This window comes from Sminthopsis crassicaudata, chromosome 1, assembly GCF_048593235.1.
Source record: "Sminthopsis crassicaudata isolate SCR6 chromosome 1, ASM4859323v1, whole genome shotgun sequence".
Classification (NCBI taxonomy): Eukaryota; Metazoa; Chordata; class Mammalia; order Dasyuromorphia; family Dasyuridae; genus Sminthopsis; species Sminthopsis crassicaudata.
The window spans coordinates 19,537,927-19,560,176 of record NC_133617.1 but is presented as its reverse complement, the minus strand read 5'-3'; the positions used below and the strand labels follow the sequence as shown (position 1 = coordinate 19,560,176).

The 22,250-nt window shown below is 42.0% G+C and overlaps 1 protein-coding gene across 1 annotated transcript in view; it reads right to left on the bottom strand.

Annotated features, from left to right (window-relative positions):
- Positions 1 to 21,874, bottom strand: part of SART3 (spliceosome associated factor 3, U4/U6 recycling protein) — a 32,345-nt gene extending 10,471 nt beyond the window's left edge. The window contains exons 1-9 of the mRNA XM_074295899.1: positions 21,319 to 21,874; positions 16,822 to 16,948; positions 12,219 to 12,323; positions 8,656 to 8,840; positions 7,277 to 7,382; positions 5,542 to 5,666; positions 4,239 to 4,394; positions 3,668 to 3,806; positions 2,773 to 2,880 (exon numbers count right to left, since the gene is read on the bottom strand). Of these exons, the coding sequence (XP_074152000.1) occupies positions 2,773 to 2,880; positions 3,668 to 3,806; positions 4,239 to 4,394; positions 5,542 to 5,666; positions 7,277 to 7,382; positions 8,656 to 8,840; positions 12,219 to 12,323; positions 16,822 to 16,948; positions 21,319 to 21,627 (1,360 nt within the window). The 5' untranslated portion in view covers positions 21,628 to 21,874. The remainder of the gene's footprint in view (positions 1 to 2,772; positions 2,881 to 3,667; positions 3,807 to 4,238; positions 4,395 to 5,541; positions 5,667 to 7,276; positions 7,383 to 8,655; positions 8,841 to 12,218; positions 12,324 to 16,821; positions 16,949 to 21,318) is intronic.
- Positions 21,875 to 22,250: the final 376 nt, after the last annotated feature.

The window sequence follows — 22,250 nt, the reverse complement described above, 5'->3', positions numbered from 1 at the left end:
CTCATTTGAACCCATGGGGAAAACTCCCACTGTGTAAATGCCACATGCACAGCTCCAGTCTTGGTCCTACCAGGGGCCCTCAGAGGTAAAGAGGTCACACAGCCACAATGGGTCAGAGGAAGGACAGAGTCTAAGGATGACCATCCTCTACTGCCCTCCTGCCCCAAAGCCACTGCTGCCTTCCTTCCTTCTTTCACTCTTCTTTTTGCTCAGCATTGCCTCATCAGCATTATTCAATTCCTGTTTCTAGGCAGAGCAACAGAGATCAAGCCTTAACCTCTCTCTCTCTCCTAGACACCAGGGCCACACATCACCAACTTCTGAACAGCCAAGTCCTGACAACCAAACCAGACAGCATTTTCTCTCTCCCCCCCATACCTCCCACCTTCCCAGAGCTCTTAATTAGGCCAAGGGCAGCACCCTCCTCCCAGCCCCCCAGGGCTATACCCATGATGCTCTCTCTTGGTCCTGCTCTCATTCACCTCATGCCCCATCATTTTTACCTCTAAGAGATTTCTCTCCAGCAGAACAGCCACAACCCTGGACGGGCCTCATTGCATCTCACCTGGACAGCCTCAATGACCAGTCCCCTACTCCAAACGCTTCTCTGGCCATAAGTGACTTTTCTAAGTTCTTTGTCACCTCCAATTCAATGACCTGTGACCTCAGATGAGTTCAGTCCAGCACATCTTCCATCTCTTCTTGTGCACATGCCCTGAGGGAAGGTCAGAAGGGGCCTAGAGGCTCCTCTCACCTGCCTCCCAAGAAGATGGGCTTCCTCTCCTCTCCCCTCCTGCTGCTGCCCGTGGCCTCTAAGGGAAAGGAGACTGACAGAATCACTGCCATCTGTACCAATACAACTTCCTGATGCCCACCTCCTGATGCCCAGCCAATCCTTCAGTACACACTGAAACCAATGTCCCTCCACCATCCGGCTCCTGCTGCCCACTTCCTGCCACAGGAGGCAGAGGAGCAGGCAGAGGAATGCCCAACGTTCCCAGTCCTGCTCATACCCGACCCCAAGGGTATCACACCCAGAATCTCCTTCAGGCTGAATCCTAAGAAAATGACCACCTGAAAACTCTGCCTTGTGCTGTACTTGACTAACTTGGAAACGTGTGGCTGATGCCCAAGCTGCCCTCCACACCAACAAGGCTCTGCTCCTCACCCATTGAGAGAAGAACTCCCCAATACTCCTGTCTGTCCCATGAACTCTGCCTGTTGGTATCAGCACCTGGGAGCCCACAGCAAGCACTCCACACTTATGGCCGATCAGGACGCTGATGCTCCCGGTGCCATTCTTCAGCTATCCTCACAATAACAACAGAATGCCATGTCGTCAAAATGAGTGGAGCCGACTATGATCTATTCAGTTTCTAAAAACCAATCTGACCCTGTCCTCTTCCATCTATTCCTTCCGGGCCAGGCAAGAGCCTGCCCCACCACTTCCTAGAAACCGATGGAATACTACTTGTCAGTCTATCTCTCCAATTGTATCTCACAGGCCAAACAAGCCTTTTTCATCCACTTGTCTTTTCTTGTCAGGACATGAGCCACCTTTAGGAAGCAAATGCACAGTCCAAGTTCTGGACAAGGTCTGGAGGAAGAGCCTATGAAGACTCCCCTGAGTCCTTCATTCTCCATAACAAAGGCAAAGACCCAGGGGACTGACTGAACTGCTCCTTCAACAGGCACCGACAGATGGAGCAAATGGAAATACTAATACTTGGGCTACAGGGGCATGGACTGTGGTATACAGAAGAGACAACCGACTGGCTCTACTTGATCCAACAAAACAGAAAAAAACAGGGCAAAGCAACAGATAGAAATCACCAAGAAACTCGTTTAGTCTAATGGAACAGAAAAAACTTCCTAAAAACAAGGAGCTATGTAAAAAGAGAGAGCCTAACTTTAGGAGGTTAGTTCTCCCACCTCATAGGTCTCTAAACAAAAGGTAAATAAGCTAGCCAGATGTAGTAGAAAAGATTCTTAAAGAATTAAAAGTGGTATAAACAAAAGAGGGTGGGGAGGATAAACACAGAGGGACAGGGGTAAAGGGAGGAGTGCTAGGACTTTGCATCCTGATTATCTCTCTTGTCTCCATGGGAAACATGAAAAGATCGAGACCCTGAGCTTAGCTTGGCAAAGATGCCAACACGACCTAACCCAAGTCCTCTAGAGCCGAGTCAACATCCACATTTGACGAGGCAACCAGCTGAGAGCACCCAACAAGGGCATAAGTGCTTCTCCAGTTTACAAACTACAGTTGTCATCCCGCCTCTCTGGGAGACTCAAAAGGGCTTATGATAGTTATAGCTCTAGAGTCAGGGTCATGAAGCCCAGAAGTCAAGGCCAATCTTGGACACTTACTTGCCAGTATGTGACTCTGAAACCCTTCAATAAAGGATCAATAAGAACCCCTCCTATTTTCCAGAGATTGTGAGGATCACCATGAGATACCAGATGGCAAACCTTAATTAAAAGGGTTTCAGAAATGCAAATTAAAACTTCTCATTATTCCTTTTTCCTGGGTTATCATGGCCCAACAACTTCTCTTCTCCCCCCCCACAGGGTCACCCAAGAAGGATTCATAAAGATATAGATACCTAAGCTATCCCGCCATTCTACCATCACTTCCTTGAAGGAAGAGACCAGTTTTATCATCTTTGCTCTTCCCAAATGACCTAAGCAATTTTTTGTACATAGCTCAAGGATAGCAGTTGTGGGTGTACATCAAAGGGATTTAGTAAATATTGAATATATATACAGTACCTTGTTTAAAATCCACTCTTCTCCTCAGATAATCAAGATATGCCTGCCAAATCTCCACATAATCTGTGGCCTGAATAAAGCCAGCATTCAATGCTTTCTCAAAGTTGTCTGTGATCAGGGAAAAAAAAAAAAAGCAAGACAAGTTTCCACTTTGAAATCATTAATTTCTGCAATGTCTATAAACTACACTAGTTATAAACTGCTTAGAAAACAAGGGTAGGTTCTATGCTATTCAAAGAATGGCCCACCTGAAACAAATAAACAGAAACACTGTCTATAGCAAACTGACCTGTTTTACTAAACCTCAAATAAGTAGGCCCATGCCCTAAGCCTCAGGGTCCTTGAGGAAACCAAAGGCAAAAGCAAAGCATCACCACACACAGGAGGCGGTCTACAGCAGCCCCTTCTGGGGTAACAAAGACCAGAAAATGAGGCAGAGACTCCCAACTGAGGATCGCTGAGCAACTGGTTGAGCCAAAGAATGGGAGAAACAAGAAAACCCACAGACAGCTATAAGGCTAGTGCCAAAGAACCACCCCAAATCACAACTGAAAACTATGAACCAGTAAGTAACCAAGCTTGGACCCAGAGCACAGTCCCATTTCTCCCTTTTCTGCACAAGGGGAATGGGAGTGCAAGCACCAATATGTCCAGCTTGGATGACCTGCCTTCCCCTTCTTTTTAATTCTTAGTAGGACAGCTCGGTGAGAGAGGTAAAGATCTCTTGGGAAACAAAGAAAGCCTGTCAATAAAAACAATCGCTTCCTCACTCCCTGGAATGACCCTCTTGGGTATTTCTCTGGGCTGCACGTTCTTACAAAGCCCTGAATTACCAGCTGGAGGGAAGCCTCACAGAAGCATCAATTAGATGGCGTTCCCATGGAAACATCCTTACCAGAAACTATCTGATGATCAACTCCGTGCCTTTCCATGGCCAAGAGGTACCGATTCCACAGTCCAACTGTCCAGGGGCAGTTTCTAACAGCACGATCATGTGCAGATAAGACCAGATCCTTCACTTTCAATTGCCGGTCCTAAAACAAATAATTTTGTGGTGGAATGGGATCGTGTCCAATTTGGTCTTCTATGTGAAATGTGCCGCAGTGCTGCCAGTGCTTAATTAATATCAAATAATTTCTCGCAAGGATGGCCAGTGACTTCATTGAGTTTCTTTATAAAGGTCTAGTAAGCATTCAGAAATCATTGCTTTTATGACACAATGTTCTTCCAAACTCAGTCTAAGGAAAAATTAATCAAGTTAGCATTTTCAGAAACATTGTAATGTTTTTTTGAAATTTTGAAATTGGGCCAGAAAAAAGGAGGAACAAGAAAGGATAAGCAGAGGAAAAGGAGAGCCTCAATGGAAGAAATAAGAATGCCACAATCTCTTAGTCTTCTCACAATTTTCTTTCAATAACCTTTTACAACTAAAAATGAGGAAGTGATGCCATAAGGGCTGCTCTTACCAGATACTGATTATAGCGGGCCCACAGATCTGGAACGAGACAGTTCTCAGCCAGCGCACGCTCAAAGACTAGTTGAATGCGAGCAGGGTCTCCAGCTTTCAATTCAAAATCAATGTATGCTTGATACTCAGCTAGCTTTGGTGTCTCTGCTACCAACTGACAGAGAAACATTCAGAACAAAAATTAAAACAGGTTCCTTGACAGGGTTGAGGGAAACGATTCTTCTTAACCCCAAACCAGAACTTTAACAATGACAGTGACACGTCTAGAGCAAACTTGGCTGGTTGGGACCCACAAGGGGCCAAGCTTGTGTCAAGTGTGCTGCAAATTTATTACAAAGTCTATTCACCTGGGAGTACAAATTGCACCAGCCGGGTGCCTGCCAGACAGGCCGAATGAAATATTACATCTGACACGATCCAAACACGTGCCTTATTGTCAAAAATGATCAAGGAACTGACTGGATTCTTGAGCACAAGGACATTTAACTAAAATCTTAACAAGAAGTAGTAGTACAAAAGCCCACACAAGAAATCCACTGAAATGAAATATATGCTCAGTGGTTTATTTATCAGCAGGTCTCTGCCCATCCTGGGCCCGTTTTCTCTTCTACTGGGGTGGGGACAGAGATGGGAAGTAGGGGAGGTGAAGCTGAGCTCTCATCCTGGATATCTTTTAGTTCAATCTTCTAGCTCAAAACTATTACAATTTTTTCCAATCAGAATTTTGTGACTCCAATAATATCAAAGCAAGAGACCAAAAAAGGACACAACAATCATCCAAAAACTTTTGTTTTAATTTGTTAAAGCTAATATACACATTTCAAACTCACTATAAAGTTCAAAAAAGTAGGATTTTCATTTTATTCAGGATCATTTTTAGTTGTGAATTAGGATAATTTTATTAATGGTTATTAAGTTTAGAACAATTTTTACCTTAAGTAGTATGTAGTAGGTATCACATACAAAACTGAGTGACCAGAATGTTTTGTTTAGTTTCACTTTCTGGTTAACTGAACCTTTCATATTTAATCTTCATCGAAAATCTGAAGCATGAGAGGTGTCCCTTTTTCTATACTAGCAGGGTAGTAAAGCAAGGACAAATACATCTTTTTTCGATCATCCAGGATTTCAAAACGCTCCATTCTTCACCTGCCTTGCCTTCCCATTTTCCAACACTTTTCCTCCTCTGCCCAACCACAGTGTTCCAAGACTGGCCTAGTCCCACAAGTGGAGACAAGCCACTTGACCTCTGATTGTGAATCTCATCCTCTCCAGCCCAAAGCTCCCTCTGGGGCACTCACCAGGGCCTCCTCGTAGGGTTTATATTTCTCCATCTGCTGTAATGCCTTCTTATAGCTCTGTGTGACAGCCTCAGGTATTGGGTCATCCGACCACTCCTCATACTCTGCATAAGTGGCTTCCATGTCTAGGAATGGATAAATTCAGTTCCATGACTCAGCTCCTAGGTTCCAATCGGCTTAAATCTCCGATTACACTCTTGAGCTTAACTGAAACCTGAATTTGGCATACTGAAGAGTGAGGCAGCATTAGAGCCCAATCAGCCCAACAGACCAACTCTCTCATTTTACAGAGAAGGAAACTGAGGCACCAGAGAAGTAAGGTTACACTGAGCTAAAGTTACAGAGAAAAAGCGGTTAAGCCAGGCTTCACGGCTAGATCCCCATATCCCAAATTCTGCACTCCGTCCCTGACTTTCACTACCTCTAAAACCAATTCAGGACAAAAAAACGAGCCAATCTCAAAGCTCAGGCAGGGTACGGTGATGGGAACTGCAAGACTACTCGAGCTGGGCTTGGAGCCTCTCAATCCCAGTGTCTGTATGCAGGGCCTCTCCCCAATGTTTTTCCTCAATATTCCTCAAACTGTGGGCAGAACCCCTAAAAAAATGCCCCCCCCAAAGGAATTCTATAAAGGTCAAACACAAGAACCAGACACAGAAAAGGATAACGTGAACCAGGTCCAAAGAACAAAGCTCATCTCTCCAAGCCTCAGTTTCCCCATCTATAAAATATGAAAGGTGACTAGATGATCTCTAGGATCTTTCTAACTGTAATCTCTAATTCTATGGGGGGGGGAGGGGGAATCAGAAAGAAGCCCTTTCACCAAATATTAGTTTTATATAAGTTATATATTGCAGGATATAATCAATCAGAAAGAAAAACCTGCCAAGTCCTCCATGAGCTCAAGCAAATTGAAACATACTGTGTCATAATAATAACCAAGTTGTGGGCTGATCGGCTGTTAATTGACTTTGCTATTCTTCTCAGCAACAAAATGATCCATAAGTCTGAAGGACTTATGATGAAAAAGGTATCCATACCCAGAAAAAGAACTAATTATATCTGAAAGCAGACTGAAACATACTTTTTTAAAAAATTTTTTTTCTTTGAAGGTTTTTAAAGGAGGAAGAGAGATCTGTTTTCTTTTCCAACATGACTTTTATGGAAATGTTTTATACAACTTCACATGGGCCTTCTCAATGGGGGGAGGGGATGTAGGAAGGAAAGGAAAGAATCCAAAACTCAAAAAAAAAAAAATTTTAATGTAAAAAAATTATTTTACATGTAACTGAAGAAAATAAAAATATTTAAAATTATATTAAAAAAAGTCCTTCAGCATTGCTTCTACTTCGTTAAAAAAATGGCCACAAGGTCACAATATAATCTATAATAATAATTCTGCAAATTAATACTCCCAAACAGAAATGCTTCAAATTAAAAATTGCTCAATTGCTAAAAATTAAAAAAAAAATTAAAAATTAAAAATTAAAACTCTTCTCCCTCCCAAGCTCAAATCATTCCTTCTAGTTACCTGTGACATAGAAATGCCTGCCTTTCTCTTCATCCCCCATTCAATAAATCAGCACTCAGAAATCCTAGGTAGCATTCTAGACTCAGTTCTGCCACTCACTGGTCACATAACCTTGAGTGGGATAAGCTATTTCTTTTCTGAAATGGGGATAAAAATGCCTTTCCTGCTAAGAACTCAGGACATAGTTAATCCCAGGGACCTCACCTAAGAGTGGGACTCCCAGCTGGCGGCGGAAGAGCGTGTGGATTCTCTCAAGCTGCACAGCCAGGGCCTGCTGCTGTTCAGGCGTCGGGACGCTGCCGGGAGCAGGCTACAAGAGCAGAGCAGGACCAACACATGTTAATTCTTTTACCGTTATTTCCAGTAGAGATTCCTGTTTGCACCCAAGAAAAGAAACACTGAATAGCAAACTCCAACCCAACACCTTGTCAGAAGGGTAGAGATGGCATTGCCCTCAGAAACCCAGGAGGGCTCTAGCTCGGCCCCTCACGAGCAGGCCCAAAGAAGCTCTCGCCCCACAAGGCCTCAGATTTCTCAGTTGCAAAACATAGGAAGAGACTATTCAAAGGCTCAAATGAGATAATGGGTGTAAATGTTTCATAAATCTTAAACAACTATATAAATATCAACCATTACTGCCAACTCTGAATTTCAATATATCTCCTTTCTTCATAAAAGCCACAAGTCTTTAATGCAGTGGTCCTCAAACTTTTTAAATAGGAGCCAGTTCACTGTCCCTCAGACTGTTGGAGGGCCAGACAATATAAAACAAAAGCTCACACTCTGTCTCTGCCCCTCAGCCCATTTGCCATAACCTGGCCAGGGGCATAAGCGTCCTCAGCGGGCCACATCTGGCCCACGGGCCATAGTTTGAGGACCCCTGCTTTAACGCATTCTTTAAAAGCAAGGAATATATGGTATATAAGGAAAATATAATATGACATAACATAAAGAATATGTAAAAACCACAAAGAAATTGTGATGAACACATATACATAATTTGAAAAGAAAACCTTAGCATTTTTCTTTAGCTAGCATTACTTTTCTTTTTTTGAGGCAATTGGGGTTAAGTGATTTGCCCAGGGTCACACAGCCAGGAAGTGTTAAGTGTCTGAGGTCAGATTTGAACTCAGTTCCTCCTGATTTCAGGGCTGTTGCTCTAACCACTGTGCTCCCTAGCTGCCCCTCTAGCATTACTTTCAAGTTTCAAAAACTACTAAAGGAACATAAAGACAGTGGAGGGACCGAAAATGCAGCCCTTTTCTAGGCTGACAAGGATGCTGGATTACAGGTCAAACGCTGAGAGCTGAAAGCAACCTCAGTGAACTGGGTGACCCAGTTCAGACTATTCACCTAACATGAGGAAATGATGTGACACTAAGTTCCACAGTCGCCCGACCATGGAAAAATAACCAGGAGACACCAAAGGGAGTCCCCATCTGACTCCCCAATACCCTTATGCTGCAGACTGGCAAAGAGAACACCCTGACTTATAGGATCAACAAAACCAAGCTAATACCATTTGTCCTAAAGAAGAAGTGACAGAGTACCCGGGCCAGAGAATGCCAAGACTCAGGACTCACCTGGGCCGTTTTCAGAATCGCATTTTCAAATTCTCTATACGCCTCCCACATTGCTGCGCCTTTGGTCACATGTAAGCCCACGGCAGTAAGGGCTCTTTCAAATATGGAACGAACCTTCTCGATACCACCTTCCTGACCAATCCCACCAATGGAATACTGAGCATACTCCAGCCAAATTTCAGGACCTAAAGTTAAAGAAACGTTTACTTAGTTCTGGGCAGAAAGGACTCAAAGTAAAGAAGTTACAGATGATACTAATTCCTAGTCAAAAAAAAAAATTCAATTCTTCCTTCCCTACAATACACCTAAATTACAAAATAGATAACGAACTTAGGCAACATCAGCAAGCCTGGTTCTTGAGAAAAAGTTCAGAACATTAGAACACATCCATCCATTCCTCACATTCAAATCCTTTCCTAACAGCTCAATCTAAAAATTTTGTACATTTTAAAAGAAAATGAAACAATTTCCATCAATTAATATTCTCGGAGCATAAGACATTGTATTAGGACTACAGAACAAAAGAATTATGATGATGACTGCCATGATAGGAAAATTTCCAAGCAAAGCTACATAGATGATCGTAATAACAGATCTATCTTGACACCTCATACAAGTGCCATTAACATATAACACTGTCCCAAATGCAACATTTATGGCTTTCAAAACATTTGCACATATATGATCTCATTTGAGACTAGCGGTCACTCGGATCTGAAAAATTTCGACATCAAATAAAATTCTCAAGTTCAACTTTAAAAAGTTGTACTGTTGAATGAGAGAAGCCTGTCAACTTTCATCCTATGAAAGTGCTGAATGATTTCCAGATTTCTACCGATCTTACATTTCAACATAAAAAAGAATAACAGAACCCAGTGAGGAATTGGGGGAATGGTGATGTCAATTCTTTTGATGGTCATAAACAAGCTTTTGCCAAGACTTTCTATTTTAAAGACTTAAAGAGAGATGCTTGTTCTCATTATTATTACTTTACAATTATTTTAATCTTCAATGTTTCCATCTTATATCACAACAAAAAAATGAAATATGAAAGAATAGTTAGTGAATATTACAGGACATCTTAATAAAGAAGTTATTTTGAGGAATCAGATTCTCACAGTGAAAAGGTTTTGCTGGCTAAGGTCAGAGTAGGGACTGATATTATAAATGATATTCCACAAAAAAACAAAATTTTTTGAAACTGTTAGAAATACACTTCAACACAAAACATTAGCATGTACAAATCACATGTTACATAATATAAAGATTATTTACATATATAATCTATTTATCATATAAAAGGTTTCTCCCCAAAGACCAACTTGATGATATACTTCACTTGAAATGCCAAGAAGTTATTCATTCTTATTCTCCACTATAATTTTCTATCTCAGCTCTTAATTTCTCAAGTAAAGTAGCTGTTGTTTTCTTTTTGTTCCACATGGGGAGTGACTTTTTAGTCCAGATTTAATTGCTATCACCAACATCTAGATATGCTCCTACATATTACTTAACAGGGCTAGGAAAACAGACTCCAGAAGCTCCTGACAGTGGATTTTTTGGTCTTTCTTACGAGATGCTCTTCTATCAGCCCTCCACAGAACTTGATTTAAATGATTTCAGGTACAAGATGTGCAGGATTTCTAGGGCTTAGATAACAAGAGTTTTCCTTCCATACTTATTGCTCACTGTATTTAGCAGGGAATTGATGATCTCCAGTGGAGAGTGAAGTTGACAATTGTGCCTACCAATTTACCGACAAGTCAAGCCATCATTATCCCATGAAGTCATTGGTCCTCTTCAAAATGCAAGACAAACAACAATCATCAATATAAATCAAACACTACTATCAAAATTAAATAAGAATATTAATCACTGGCTATTTTAACATTCAGTATTCATCATTTTAATAATAATAGTTCTGTTCTTTAGTGTGCTGAGACATGTCTTACAAAGCATATTACAGCTTCTTTGATTACTTCAACCATTTCTGATCTTAGTTTTGGGGGATACCTAATGAAAAAGTAAAAGCCTAAAAACATTCCACATATTAGTGAATGTTTCATTAATTAGTTTCTTTTTGAGTCACAAATGTAAGAATTTGCTTCGTTTCATGCATTACTACCTCTTCTTTATCAGAGTGTATGTCTAACATTTTTCCCAGACATGGATGAATTACAAGGTGGTAAAGCAGAACATATTCCCATGAAGCTAAGTACATTCTACTGGTCCAAAATCACTTTTGTTGTTTTAAGCACATTCCACATGATGCAATATCTTGACATCTGGCATTTAAAACTTATTATTTCTGCAATTTCTGATGTATTGCTGTACTGGAGACATTTCTTAACAATATTACTGGAATATTTGACCTTTCTCAATTCATTATCCCATTTCTCTTTTAATTCTTCAAATTCTTTTCCTTTGTTCCTCATTACATGCCAAATGTAACACTGGGTAATATTGATTAAATCATGACCAAATGCAAAGTTTACTCTTACCCTGAATTAACTCCTGTACTTCCCTCATTAACTTTGTAATTTATTTTGATCACAATTTTTTGTTCTTAGGCATTTCCTAAATATGTTTTTGCCTTGAGAACGCACTCGTAGTTGCTTTTATCATTGAGTTGTCTGTTCTATCTTAATTCTTTCTTTTTCAAGTCATCCCACTTCAAGTCAACTTGTATCTCTTCACTTTTGCTCTCAGGTTAGAACTTTCCTTCCAACAGGTTTTTGGTTTTCTTCTTAATTCTTGAACTGTTTAAGGCCAATTTTCCCAGGCTTTGTGTTGCTTCTCTCAGACTTCCTTGATGGTGGATTTAGAACCACTTCCTTCATCACCCTTAAATGGGACTTTCTTTGAAAATTTAGAATCATTCTCCTTTAATTCTTTCTTCCTTTACTAATGCAGATCACTGCTGCTCTCTTAGCAAATCCTCAGTTGAAATTTTAAAAAAAAAAAAAAAGTCTCACCAAACTTCTCCAAACTGAGCTCAGCTGATCCTCTCAGAAGGGAAACAAACACTCTGCTGCCTGGCCCATGCTAGAAGCCTATCCAGCTGAGCAAGCACAGGACATTGTTAGGCCAACACAGGGCAGTTAAGAGCATGAGGGGAAGCCTCATCACCCAAAATGATGAGACAATCATAAAAAAAAAGTTACTGATCAATTCAGTATACTATTAAAAAAAAAAAAAAAACAGAAAAAAGCGCATGTTAGAAAGTTCTTCATTTAAAGCAAATTTTTAAATAAGAACTGGCATTTAAACATTCTTTAATTACCTAGAAAAATTCACTCCTTGAAAAAATGACACATAAATCAACACATAAAATTTTTAAGTCATAATATACACAAAAACTGCTTCTCTTTTTATTTTAAAATTCACTCTCTTATCAGGGCCACAAAACCAATAGCAAATCTAGACTCTGAATTCAAGTCTAACATTATTAATAGCAGTAGTTGTTTCACAGGATTACTGCCCAAGAAAAAAGAAAAGAGTGATCTGCTATACTGTATTACAAAGATTTTTAAATATATACAAAGGAAGGTTTAGAAACTTACAAATATAGTCTTTTACAGCTCGTTCAAAGAGTTCATATACTTTCTCCCGATCTGAGCCATCTGATGCAATCTTGATCTCATCCTTCAACCAATCCAGCCAAATTTCTGAAAGAAGAGTCCCTCTTTAGATTATCATCAATTAATAAACATTTATCAAGTATCTACTATGTTAGCTATTTTACTAAGCTCTGGAGATAAAAAAGAGACAAAAGACAATTGCTGCTCTTCAAGGAGTTCATAATCTAATGAGAAAGACAAGTAAATAAATAAATGCAAACAAGCAACATACAGGAAAAAATTAAAAGCAGGAAGAAACTTAGAATGAAGAACTGGGGAAAGCTTCATGGAGAAGACAAGATTTTACAAAAATGAATGATGAAAACTATCTACATATATTTGAAAGAATAAAGTGTTTTTTAAAAAGATATTGAAGGGGGTTTTGATGAAAACCTATGGCACATTATATACAATGTACAAATTAATACCACTATTAATGGTTTAAAAAAAAAAAAAAAAAAAAAAGATGGGAGTTTAGTTAGGACTTAAAGGAAGCCAGGAAAGCCAGAAGAGGAACATGAGGAACATCATATTCCAGATGTGAAGGACAGCCAGAGAGAATGTACAGCAGGAAGAGATGGACTATCTTGTTCATAGAACAGCCAGGAGACCAGTGTCACTGCAGGGAAGAGAAGGGTGCTAGGTTACGAAGAACTTTAAACACCAAGCAGACAATATTGTATTTGATCCTAGAGACAAGATGGAATGTATTGAGTAGGGGGATGACATGATTAAACTTGCACTTTTAAGAAATTCATTTTAGTGGATGAATTGAAGATGGACTTGAGAAGGATGAGACTTGAAGGAAGACTCACAGGAAGATCCACCTGTAGCCATTGCAACAGTATAAGTATGAAGTGGTTAAGTGCTGCATTAAAATGGAAGCAGTATCAGTAAAGAGGAGAGGGCATATTTGAGAGAGATGAGGTTGTCAGGCTTTGGCAAAAGACTGAAATAGTGAAGAGTCCAGGATGTCATCTAAGTTGTTAGTCTGAGAGACTGGAAAAATAGTGATGCTTTCAAAAGGAATAGGAAAATTTGGAAGGGGGAAGAAAAGAATGAGCTTCTTTTTTGGATATATTTAGTTTAATATGTCTATTATATATCAAATTCAGGATGTCTGAAAGGCAATTAAGGATCCAAGATTGCAAGTTTACAGAGAGGTCAAAGCAGGATAGATGAATTTAAGAATCACCAATATAAATGGGTATGGATGAGATCATTGAGTGAAGGAGTATAAAGAAGAGGACCCAAGACAGAATTCTGAAGGACATTTAGTTAGAGAACATGATCTGGACAAGGATCTAGTAAGGAGACATAAAGAAGGAATGGTCAGATGGGGAAGAGGAGACAAGAAAAAGAAAGAGAGGAGAAGGAAAGGGGGAGAGAGAAGATAGTCTACCAAAGAGGAGAGAGGAATCAAATTAAATGTTAAAGGACAAAGATAGATCTGGGAGAATAAGGATTAAGGAAAGGCCTTGGAGGCTGATTTCAGAAAAGCTAATGATGCTAATAAATAGAACCAAGAGAACATCATACACAGCAACAATAAGATTATTTCAAGAGTGAATGTTAAATACTGTGTTTGCATGCATTCGGAAAAAGAAAAATCTATTATAAAAAAAAGAAAAAAAAAAGATTTGGCAACTATAATTAGCATATTAATAACTTAGAAAGAGCAGGTTCAGTAAAATAAAGTCAGTAGTCAGATTATAAGGGATTAAGAGAGTGAAAAAAAGTAGAGGCATCTACTATAGACAGCCTTTTCAAAGAAATTAGCCATAAAGGGGAGAAGAGATATTTTGTTGAGTCAACAATTGTGATGTTCAACTGTTCATGATTCCATTTGGAGTTTTCTATGGTTTGCCATTTCCTTCTCCAACTCACTTTACAGATGAGGAAACTGAGACAAACAAGGCTAAGTGACGTCCAAGATCACAAAACTACTAATTATTTGAGGCTGGATTTGAATCCATGAAAATCAGTCTTCATGATTCCAAGCCCGGTACACTATCTATGCTACCCAGAGAAGATACAGAATGACACTTAACCAGGATGAAAAGATCAAGTGGGGATTTCTCCCAGAATGGGAGAACCACTATCAAAGATAAAACATAAAATGCTGAACAAACACTATTAGTTTAAAATTCTTTGTGTATAGTAACAGCAAAATTATGTGATGATCAACTGTAATACTTGGCTCTTCTCAGCAAGGCAGTGATTCAAGATAATTCCAAAGGACTTGGGATGAAAATGCCATCTGCATCCATAATTCCAAAGGACTTGGGATGAAAATGCCATCTGAATCCAGTGAAAGAACTAAAAAGACTAAATATGGATTGCATAGTATTTTCACCTTGTTTTGTTTTTGTTTTTCTTTGTGGTTTTTTTCTCTTTTAGTCTGACTTTTCTTGTATAAATATGAAAATGTTTAAAAGGATTATACATGCTTAGTCTATATCAAATTGCTTGCTGCTTTGAGAAGAAGGGAGAGAGAGAAAAATTTGGAACATGAAATCTTACAAATATGCTGGAAACTAAAATAAATGAGTAAAATAAACTGGAGAGGAAGACTAAAATTTTGCTACAGGATGTAAAGTATCTCTGACCAAAAGGCCTACAGAGACTTGCATGAACTGATGTTAAGTGAAGTAAGTAGAACCAAAAGAACATCATATAGCACAACAAGATTATGTGATGATCAATTGACGTGACTCTTTTCAATAATTAGGTGATTCAAGTCAATTCCAATAAACTTGTGAGGGAGAGAATCATCTACCCAGAGAGAGGACTGTGGGGACTGAGTGTGGATCACCCTTCTGTGAGAAGGTTGATAAATGTGTTTCATCATAGATTCCCTGAGATAGGGTTGGTCATTGTATTGCTCTAAACATTTGTTATTCGTCACAGAAAGGTGATGGACACAAGATACAGAATGATCCAAATATATTTTACCTGTGTAGACATCTTGGACTATGCTTATTTGTGGAAGAAAGACAAGCTTTCTTTTTTTCTCTGTTTTAAATTGGGATTAGGGCTGTCCGCAAGTAGTGATGCCCAAAAAGAAAGGATCATTGTAGTGGGTTTTTTTAATGCACAGGAAAAATACATAAGGAAATTCAGAAGGAAGCACAAAGTGGACAGTTTTGAAACACATGCAAAAATTTATACATGTATATTTTAAAGCAAGAAATTTCATATACAATCCTCTTTTTATGTTCCTGCTATCTATAAAGAATTTTTGTGAAAAAAATATATTTTAAGAATAGCAACTTGAGAAGTCTAGTTACTTGTGTCATACAGTTCAGGGACTAGGGTAGGGATGGGTGGGTCTAATTCAGGTCTTCTTAACACAGTAGTCCCTTTCAAAATAGAAAGGATATTCAAAACTAATGATCAAAAACAGAACAACTTAATGTCATGTTAGTGAGCCCACAGTAACCCCAGCCAACCCTGTAATACTCAAAATTGCTCAAATAAGAACATAATTCAGATACTTCAACCTACTATTCAGAAACAATTCATTAAAGTGATAAAGCAGCTTAACAAGCAGCAAACACAACAGGAAGCAGGGAATGGAAAGACTGGGGAGAGAGGGGGATTAGAGAAGAAAACACAAATAAAAATAACCACATCCAGGATAACCATAACTTAAGTTGGAAAATTTCCGAAAAAGATGATTCATTACTTAGAGAGATTTATATAAAATTCAAAGAGTAAAAAAGAGAAAAAGAAAAGATGACAACCCAGAGGCATCTGCAATTGAGGGCACCCCCAATCTAGTCCCTACAGCCTCCTAGAGATCACTGAAATCCATGGGGTAATCCCTATCACAGATGTGAAGTGTAATTAAAGCTATTCCATGGAATTATATTTATTTTTACTGAATTTCACATTAGAGAACCAGCAACTGGACTATTACACAGTTTTTGATGGCTGCCAAAAGTTTCAATTTCCAGCAAGAAGGTATGCTAACATTATATCTTTTGTATAAAACCAACAAACAATGCTAGTAGTGTCAATGTGTGCAATGTAGAGAGACATTAAGAGGTTCTTAGTTTTTTCCAGTGGCATTAGTTATTATTATCATTATTATTAATACTGTGACTAATACTAATTGATGGTAGAATTATTAGGCACTTATTAAGTGCCTACTATGTGCCAGACACTGGAGATAGAAAAAAAAAAGCAACAGACGACAGCCCTTGCTTTCAAGAAGCCCCCAGTTTAATGAGGGACAAAGAAGACACAAACAGTAGATAATCAGCAGAGGGAAGGTCCCTCTACTAAGAGACTGTTTTCACAAGACACTCAGCCCAAAAGTCAGAAAAATCTAAGCATGACACTTTCACGCCAACAAATTCTTTCTAGAATAAAACCCTTAACTGGTCATTCACAGCACAAACTCCCTTTGAACAAGAACTGAGAGCATCCTAAGCTTGCTGGCTGATCCACCTACAAATTAACAAGTACTCTGGATGTCTAAAACACATTCCCAGTTAAAATTCTGAGAGAAATAGGAGACAGTTGAAAAAGTCCCAGTTACCTTCAGTAAGAGGGAAAAGTTCACTCATTTTCTGTCGAGCTCGTCTCAACTTGATAAGTTCCCCTTCTTGCCGAAGCAACTTTATCAGGTCCACATGGCAATTGTAATCAAAGGCATTGATGGAAAGCTATAACAAGAAGAAATTTTAAAAGTTAATTTAAAATGAATCTGAAAAAAAAAAAAAAGTAAAAAAGTCAACTTGAGCTCATCCTTATGTCATAAGCAAACTAACCAAATTTGCATAAACTGATAAAGAATTAGAACAAAGTCTATAAGCACAATAATGCAAAGGAAAACACCCCTGAAAAGCCTTGATTCTCAGCTCATCATAGTGGCCCCTTTCTGACTTCTGAGAATTCACATCACCTACATAGCCAGGACATTGAGGCTTTAATGAACCACAGTAAGTTGTTATAAAGGACCCTTCTATTGGTCAAGGAGGTATGCTGGAAATAAATGATGTTAAAAATAAAAAGCATCAATTGAATATTTTCAAGGGGGGAAAAATATTGAATAATAATCCAACATGTTTCAACATTCTGGAAAAGGAACAGAGCATGCTATAAAGGAATCCAGGGGAATATCAAGTATTAAATAACTGTTCAAACCAACTTCCACTGTCGCTTACCTAAGACAATTAAATGACACAGGCCTGTCAAGGAAAGATTTGTCAGTGAAGTGATTCAGGCCAGTTTGTCATGTGATGGAGAGAGCCATCTGCACTCAAACAAAAGATTGTGGGGACTGAGTGCAGACTGAGTGTGGATCACAACATAGTAGTTGCACTTTTTTGTTGCTGTTTGCTTGCATTTTGTTTTCTTCCTCATTTTTTTCCTTTTTGATCTGATTTTTCTTGTGCAGCATGATGAATGTGAAATGTGGAAATATGTATCGAAGAATTGCACGTATTTAGATTACTTGCCATCTAGGGGAATGGGTGGGGGGAAGGAAGAAAAAAAATCTGGGACCCAAGGTTTTGCAAGGGTGAATGCTGAAAGTTTATCTACATATGTTTTGAGAATAAAAAGCTTTTTTTTAAAAAAAGGGAAGAGTTATCATCAAGCCAGGAAGGCTGCCATGTCTGTCTCACAAGGTTCACTGGCCCAAGCCCAAAGTGTTAAAGCCTTTTAACACCCACCGATCCACTTCAACAACCAATTTCCATCCACAAGTAACACAAGAAGTTCTGCTGGCAAAATGTAAAAACAAAAAACCTTGAGTAAAAAATACTGGGCCTAAAACCAACCAGAATTCCCTTACAAATTATAAAAGCAGAGATTTTCAGAGTAACAAACATTAGGGACAACAGCCGGATAACTATTAATTTCAAGGTAAGAATCATTTTGTTATTAAAATTAAAAAGCACTTTGCAGCTAGGGAGGGAAATCAATATATCACTATATTCATTATAACTACCACATGATAGTTATTAATTAAAAATGAGCCCTACCAGACTGAGCTTCTTGCATCTACAGAAGTAGCCTGCTTGTCCGGGAGGCACAGCAGGATGGTTAGGAAAGCCCATCTTGACCTAACTTTGTGACCTTGGTCAAGACTATGGAACCTCTAAAGAATAAAAATACTACAGGGTTTTTAAAAATACTATTCAAATATAAAGCGTCTCAATCTGAAAAATACAGCATCAAAGCTATGGTTCTTAAGGATAAGGCAGCAATTTTTTTCTCACCTCTACTTAATTTTCTCTTGCTGTGGTACATAAAAACTTAGAAATATAAAACCAACACTTCACAACTGGTCACCAAGTCCTCGGAGGTCCTCTAGTGCAATTTTCCCATTTCACAGAGAAAGCTGAGGCTCAGAGTGATAAAGTGACTTGGCCACGGCTGCGCAGATACTAAGAACAGAGCTGAGATCTGAACCCACATGCTCAGGCTCAAAACTCCTGAGCTTCTGCAATATCCGCGAGGCAACAAAGCTCTGGCAGTGAGCACTATGAATAAGATGCATTATTAATATCAGAGGCTCAACGTTAACTGCTTGCCAGCTGAGTTTTCTGGAGCACACTCATTGTTGTTTCACTCTGTAAGGGGGTGAGGAGCTACGGAATAAGGGTGTGATCCTGGAGGACTGAGGAGGCCGCTGGATCGATCACCTTGCGATGTATGTATGCAGACTCATACTTGTGGCCTTAGAAAATCACCAATATGGACTTGGTATTTCTCATCTCTAAAATTGCAAGTCTCTTTACCCTACAAGATCCACAGTTATTTTAGAATCAGAAAGTTATCTACATATTGATGGACTTGACAAATAAGAATGTGGCTTAACAGCATTAGCCATTTAGTTCACATCCTGGCTCTGCAACCTCCTCCCTGTGTCTTGGGCCACTGAATGACCTCCTGCCCTGGACCTGTTTCTTCATCTGTAGAACAAGAGCGGTTGGTTGGACCATATGCCCTTGGAGAGCCCGTGGGATGCTGGGAAATGTATGCAGATGAGAATGCCCAGGTTGAGATTTATTTAAAATGAGATCGCTATTACCGGCACACCTGCATCATTATCTAACTTACCAGCACATGTATGCTCTCCTTGGACTTCCTTGTGCCATGTCAACAGTCAAAAAGAATTAGCCATCTGAGTTAAATTCCTATCCTGAGAGAATCCTGACCGAGCTAGCTCCTGCTCAACGGGAGACCACCACTCAGGCTAAGAGGAGAGCACGGCACCTGGAGCTCTAGGAACTAAACATCTCAGTGGCCCAACTACCATCACAAGGGTGGGGTGACCCAAACAGCCAAAGGAGGTAAGGGTGCAAACTGATGTTGGCGGAAATCTCTGCCATTTTCAGGGATGCTATTACTTTAAGTGTTCAAGTTTTATGTCCTTTTTTCTCCTCTAATACGTGACAAATGAGAACAAAGATGAATATGAGGTCTCATCAAGTCCGCTCTGCAATGAGAATTGGAAAGTGAAAGTCCAGCTCCCTCCGTCTAAAGCCCGTCTGAAAAGTCCCCATTATGGTCGGAGCATGACCTTTAGCATCATGAGGAGGCTGGAGGAAGGGATGGGGACAGTGCTCCCGAGGCAAAGCCCCATTCAAACTGGAGAAATTAAGAGGTACCGGCTACATCATCGGAGGGACCTCCAGCCGCAGAGCGGATGCGTTCTGATCTGGAGGAGCTCCTTGCAAATGACTGGGCGGGTGCTGATCAACCCAATCCACTTCAACTCAAACCATCAGCTATCGTACATCTCCTGGCCCAAGACCAGCGGCCACTGGCTAGAACCGCAGGGACTGAGCCTGGCCCTGAGAAAGAGCCGAGAGTCGGCCTCCCCTCAGGAGGTGCCATGTGGCACTGTTGTCGCAAGATGCCGTCCCCTCGTTAGGTTTCAGTCCGCATTGAGACAGCTCACTGAGGAGAGGGAAGGATACAATCAGAAACAAATGGGACACAAAAGGCCCAATGGCAGAAGCTAAGGGGACAAGCCCTCAGTGCTGCTGGCTTCAGGGGCGGGGTGGCTACAAGTAACTTAAATGCACAGCATGTGCAGATGGCTCCCACCACAGCCCGCCTCCAGCTCGCCTCGTGTTTCTCACTCAGACCGGGTCCGGTACCGGTCCCAGACTAAGCCCTTCCCCGAGGTCTGTGAGACAGCCTCCAGCTCCGACGGTGGCCACTGTCAGTTGTTTCTTGCTTCTCCACTTTCTCCCGCCACCTGGGTTCCAAACTCTCCTTGGTCCGTATTTTCACGCCTGCCTTTTGCCACACAGACTATAAGCTACCTGAGGACAGCGGGCAAGTCTTTTTCAAATTCCCTATAATGCAACGTGCAATTCCCAACAACGATTTGGACAAGTTAGTTCGAGATTCATTCAGAGAACGCGGACCCCTTTGTCAGAGGAAGAAGACCCCTGCTTGGAGCATAGGGGCTGGGCGGCCTCCGAGGGGAACCCCGGGCCAGCCCCCGCCTCCGGCCCCGCCTCCCGCCAGACCCCTCCACTGCCCCTGCCTTAAGGGGCTCAGCCGAGGTCCCGTATCACCCGAGGGCTGGGCCCAGGAGCGAAGGGGAAGGAGCGGGTGACTGACTAAGAAGGCTTGCTGGGAACCCACTTTTCTCTTCCCTGCCAGTCTGCCGATGGCAACAAGAACATGAATTGGGCAGCAGACAGATGTGCCTAAGGGGGCGGGTGACTGCGGGGGGGAAAAGGGTCCTAATGAAACTTCCTTCCTCCCTCCGCCCCTCCGACTCGAAGCCTTTTCTCCCGCGGTTCCCGCTGCTTGGCCCACTCTCCCCCTCTCCTCCTCGAGACCCCCCTCATGCCGTGTCTTCCCTGCGGGCCCCACTAGTGGGAGAGGCACCCAAGAGTAAGAGCCTTAAGGCAACCGGTCCCTCCCGCCAGTTCTTTGGCCTAGCGGGCCAGGCTCGGCCGCACGTGGGGCTCACTGCGCGTGCGCGAAACTCCGGGGCAACAGTCCCAGCAACGGCCGCCGCGCTGCCCCTCCCCCCCGCGGCTGCCCCTCCCCCGCAGCGCACCTGCTCCTCCAGCCGCTGGATCTCCGCCTCGTTCTCTTTCTCCTCGTCGTCGTCGTCGTCCTCCTCGCCCGAGGAACAGCCCAAGTCCTCGTCCTCATCCTCGTCCTCATCGCCGTCGCCGCCGTCGCCGCCCCCGCCCGAGTCCTCCGACTGCGCTTCAAGCTCGGGGCGCCCGCGCGCCGCAGTCCTAGTTAAAGCCGCCGTCGTCTCCTCCTCCTCCGTCTCCTCGACGGCCACGGCCCCCGCCCCCGCCGCCGGCGCCTTCGCCCGGGGCCCAGAAGCAGCCGCCGCTGCTGCTGCTGCCGCCATCTTGCGCCGCCCGCGTCTCTTCCCCGCGAGCTCGAGGCTGACGCCGCTGTGACGTCACGTTGACGCTGAGACCGGCCGTGGCCGCGCCAGATCACAATCCTACCAGCGGGGCGGTGACGCCGCCCGGGGCGCTCTGGCGGCACGATGCCTGAGGGGGCGCTGTACGGACTCAGCAGGGTCTGCCCTCTGCCGGCCTCCTCCCGAGCGAGAAGAGACCCTGGCCTGCCGGGTCCGTTCAGGCTTGACTAAGGGCAGACTTCCGGGTTCATGGACAGGAAGTGGGGGCTATAGAGGAGGTCGAAACACCGCAGGGGGGCGGGCCGTACAGGATTAGGCGCCATTTGGGGAAGGACAAGGGCGCTTTACCTACTGGTCCTTAAGTCTGCGCAGGACGCATGCTCCAGGCAGGTGCATCGAGGCACTTGAGCCCTGGGTGCTCTTCTGGCCGCGCGTGCGCGCCTTGGCTTAGCTTTGCTAAACGTAGTCAGCTGCGTCAGAATCTCTAGTGTTTTTCTGTTCCATTACACGGGCTTCGATACGTCTGGAACCAAACTGTCCTCGGCCGGTGGACTCCAGTGAGTTATGACTCACTCCCCGCCCCGCAGTTAACTCGGAGCTAGCCT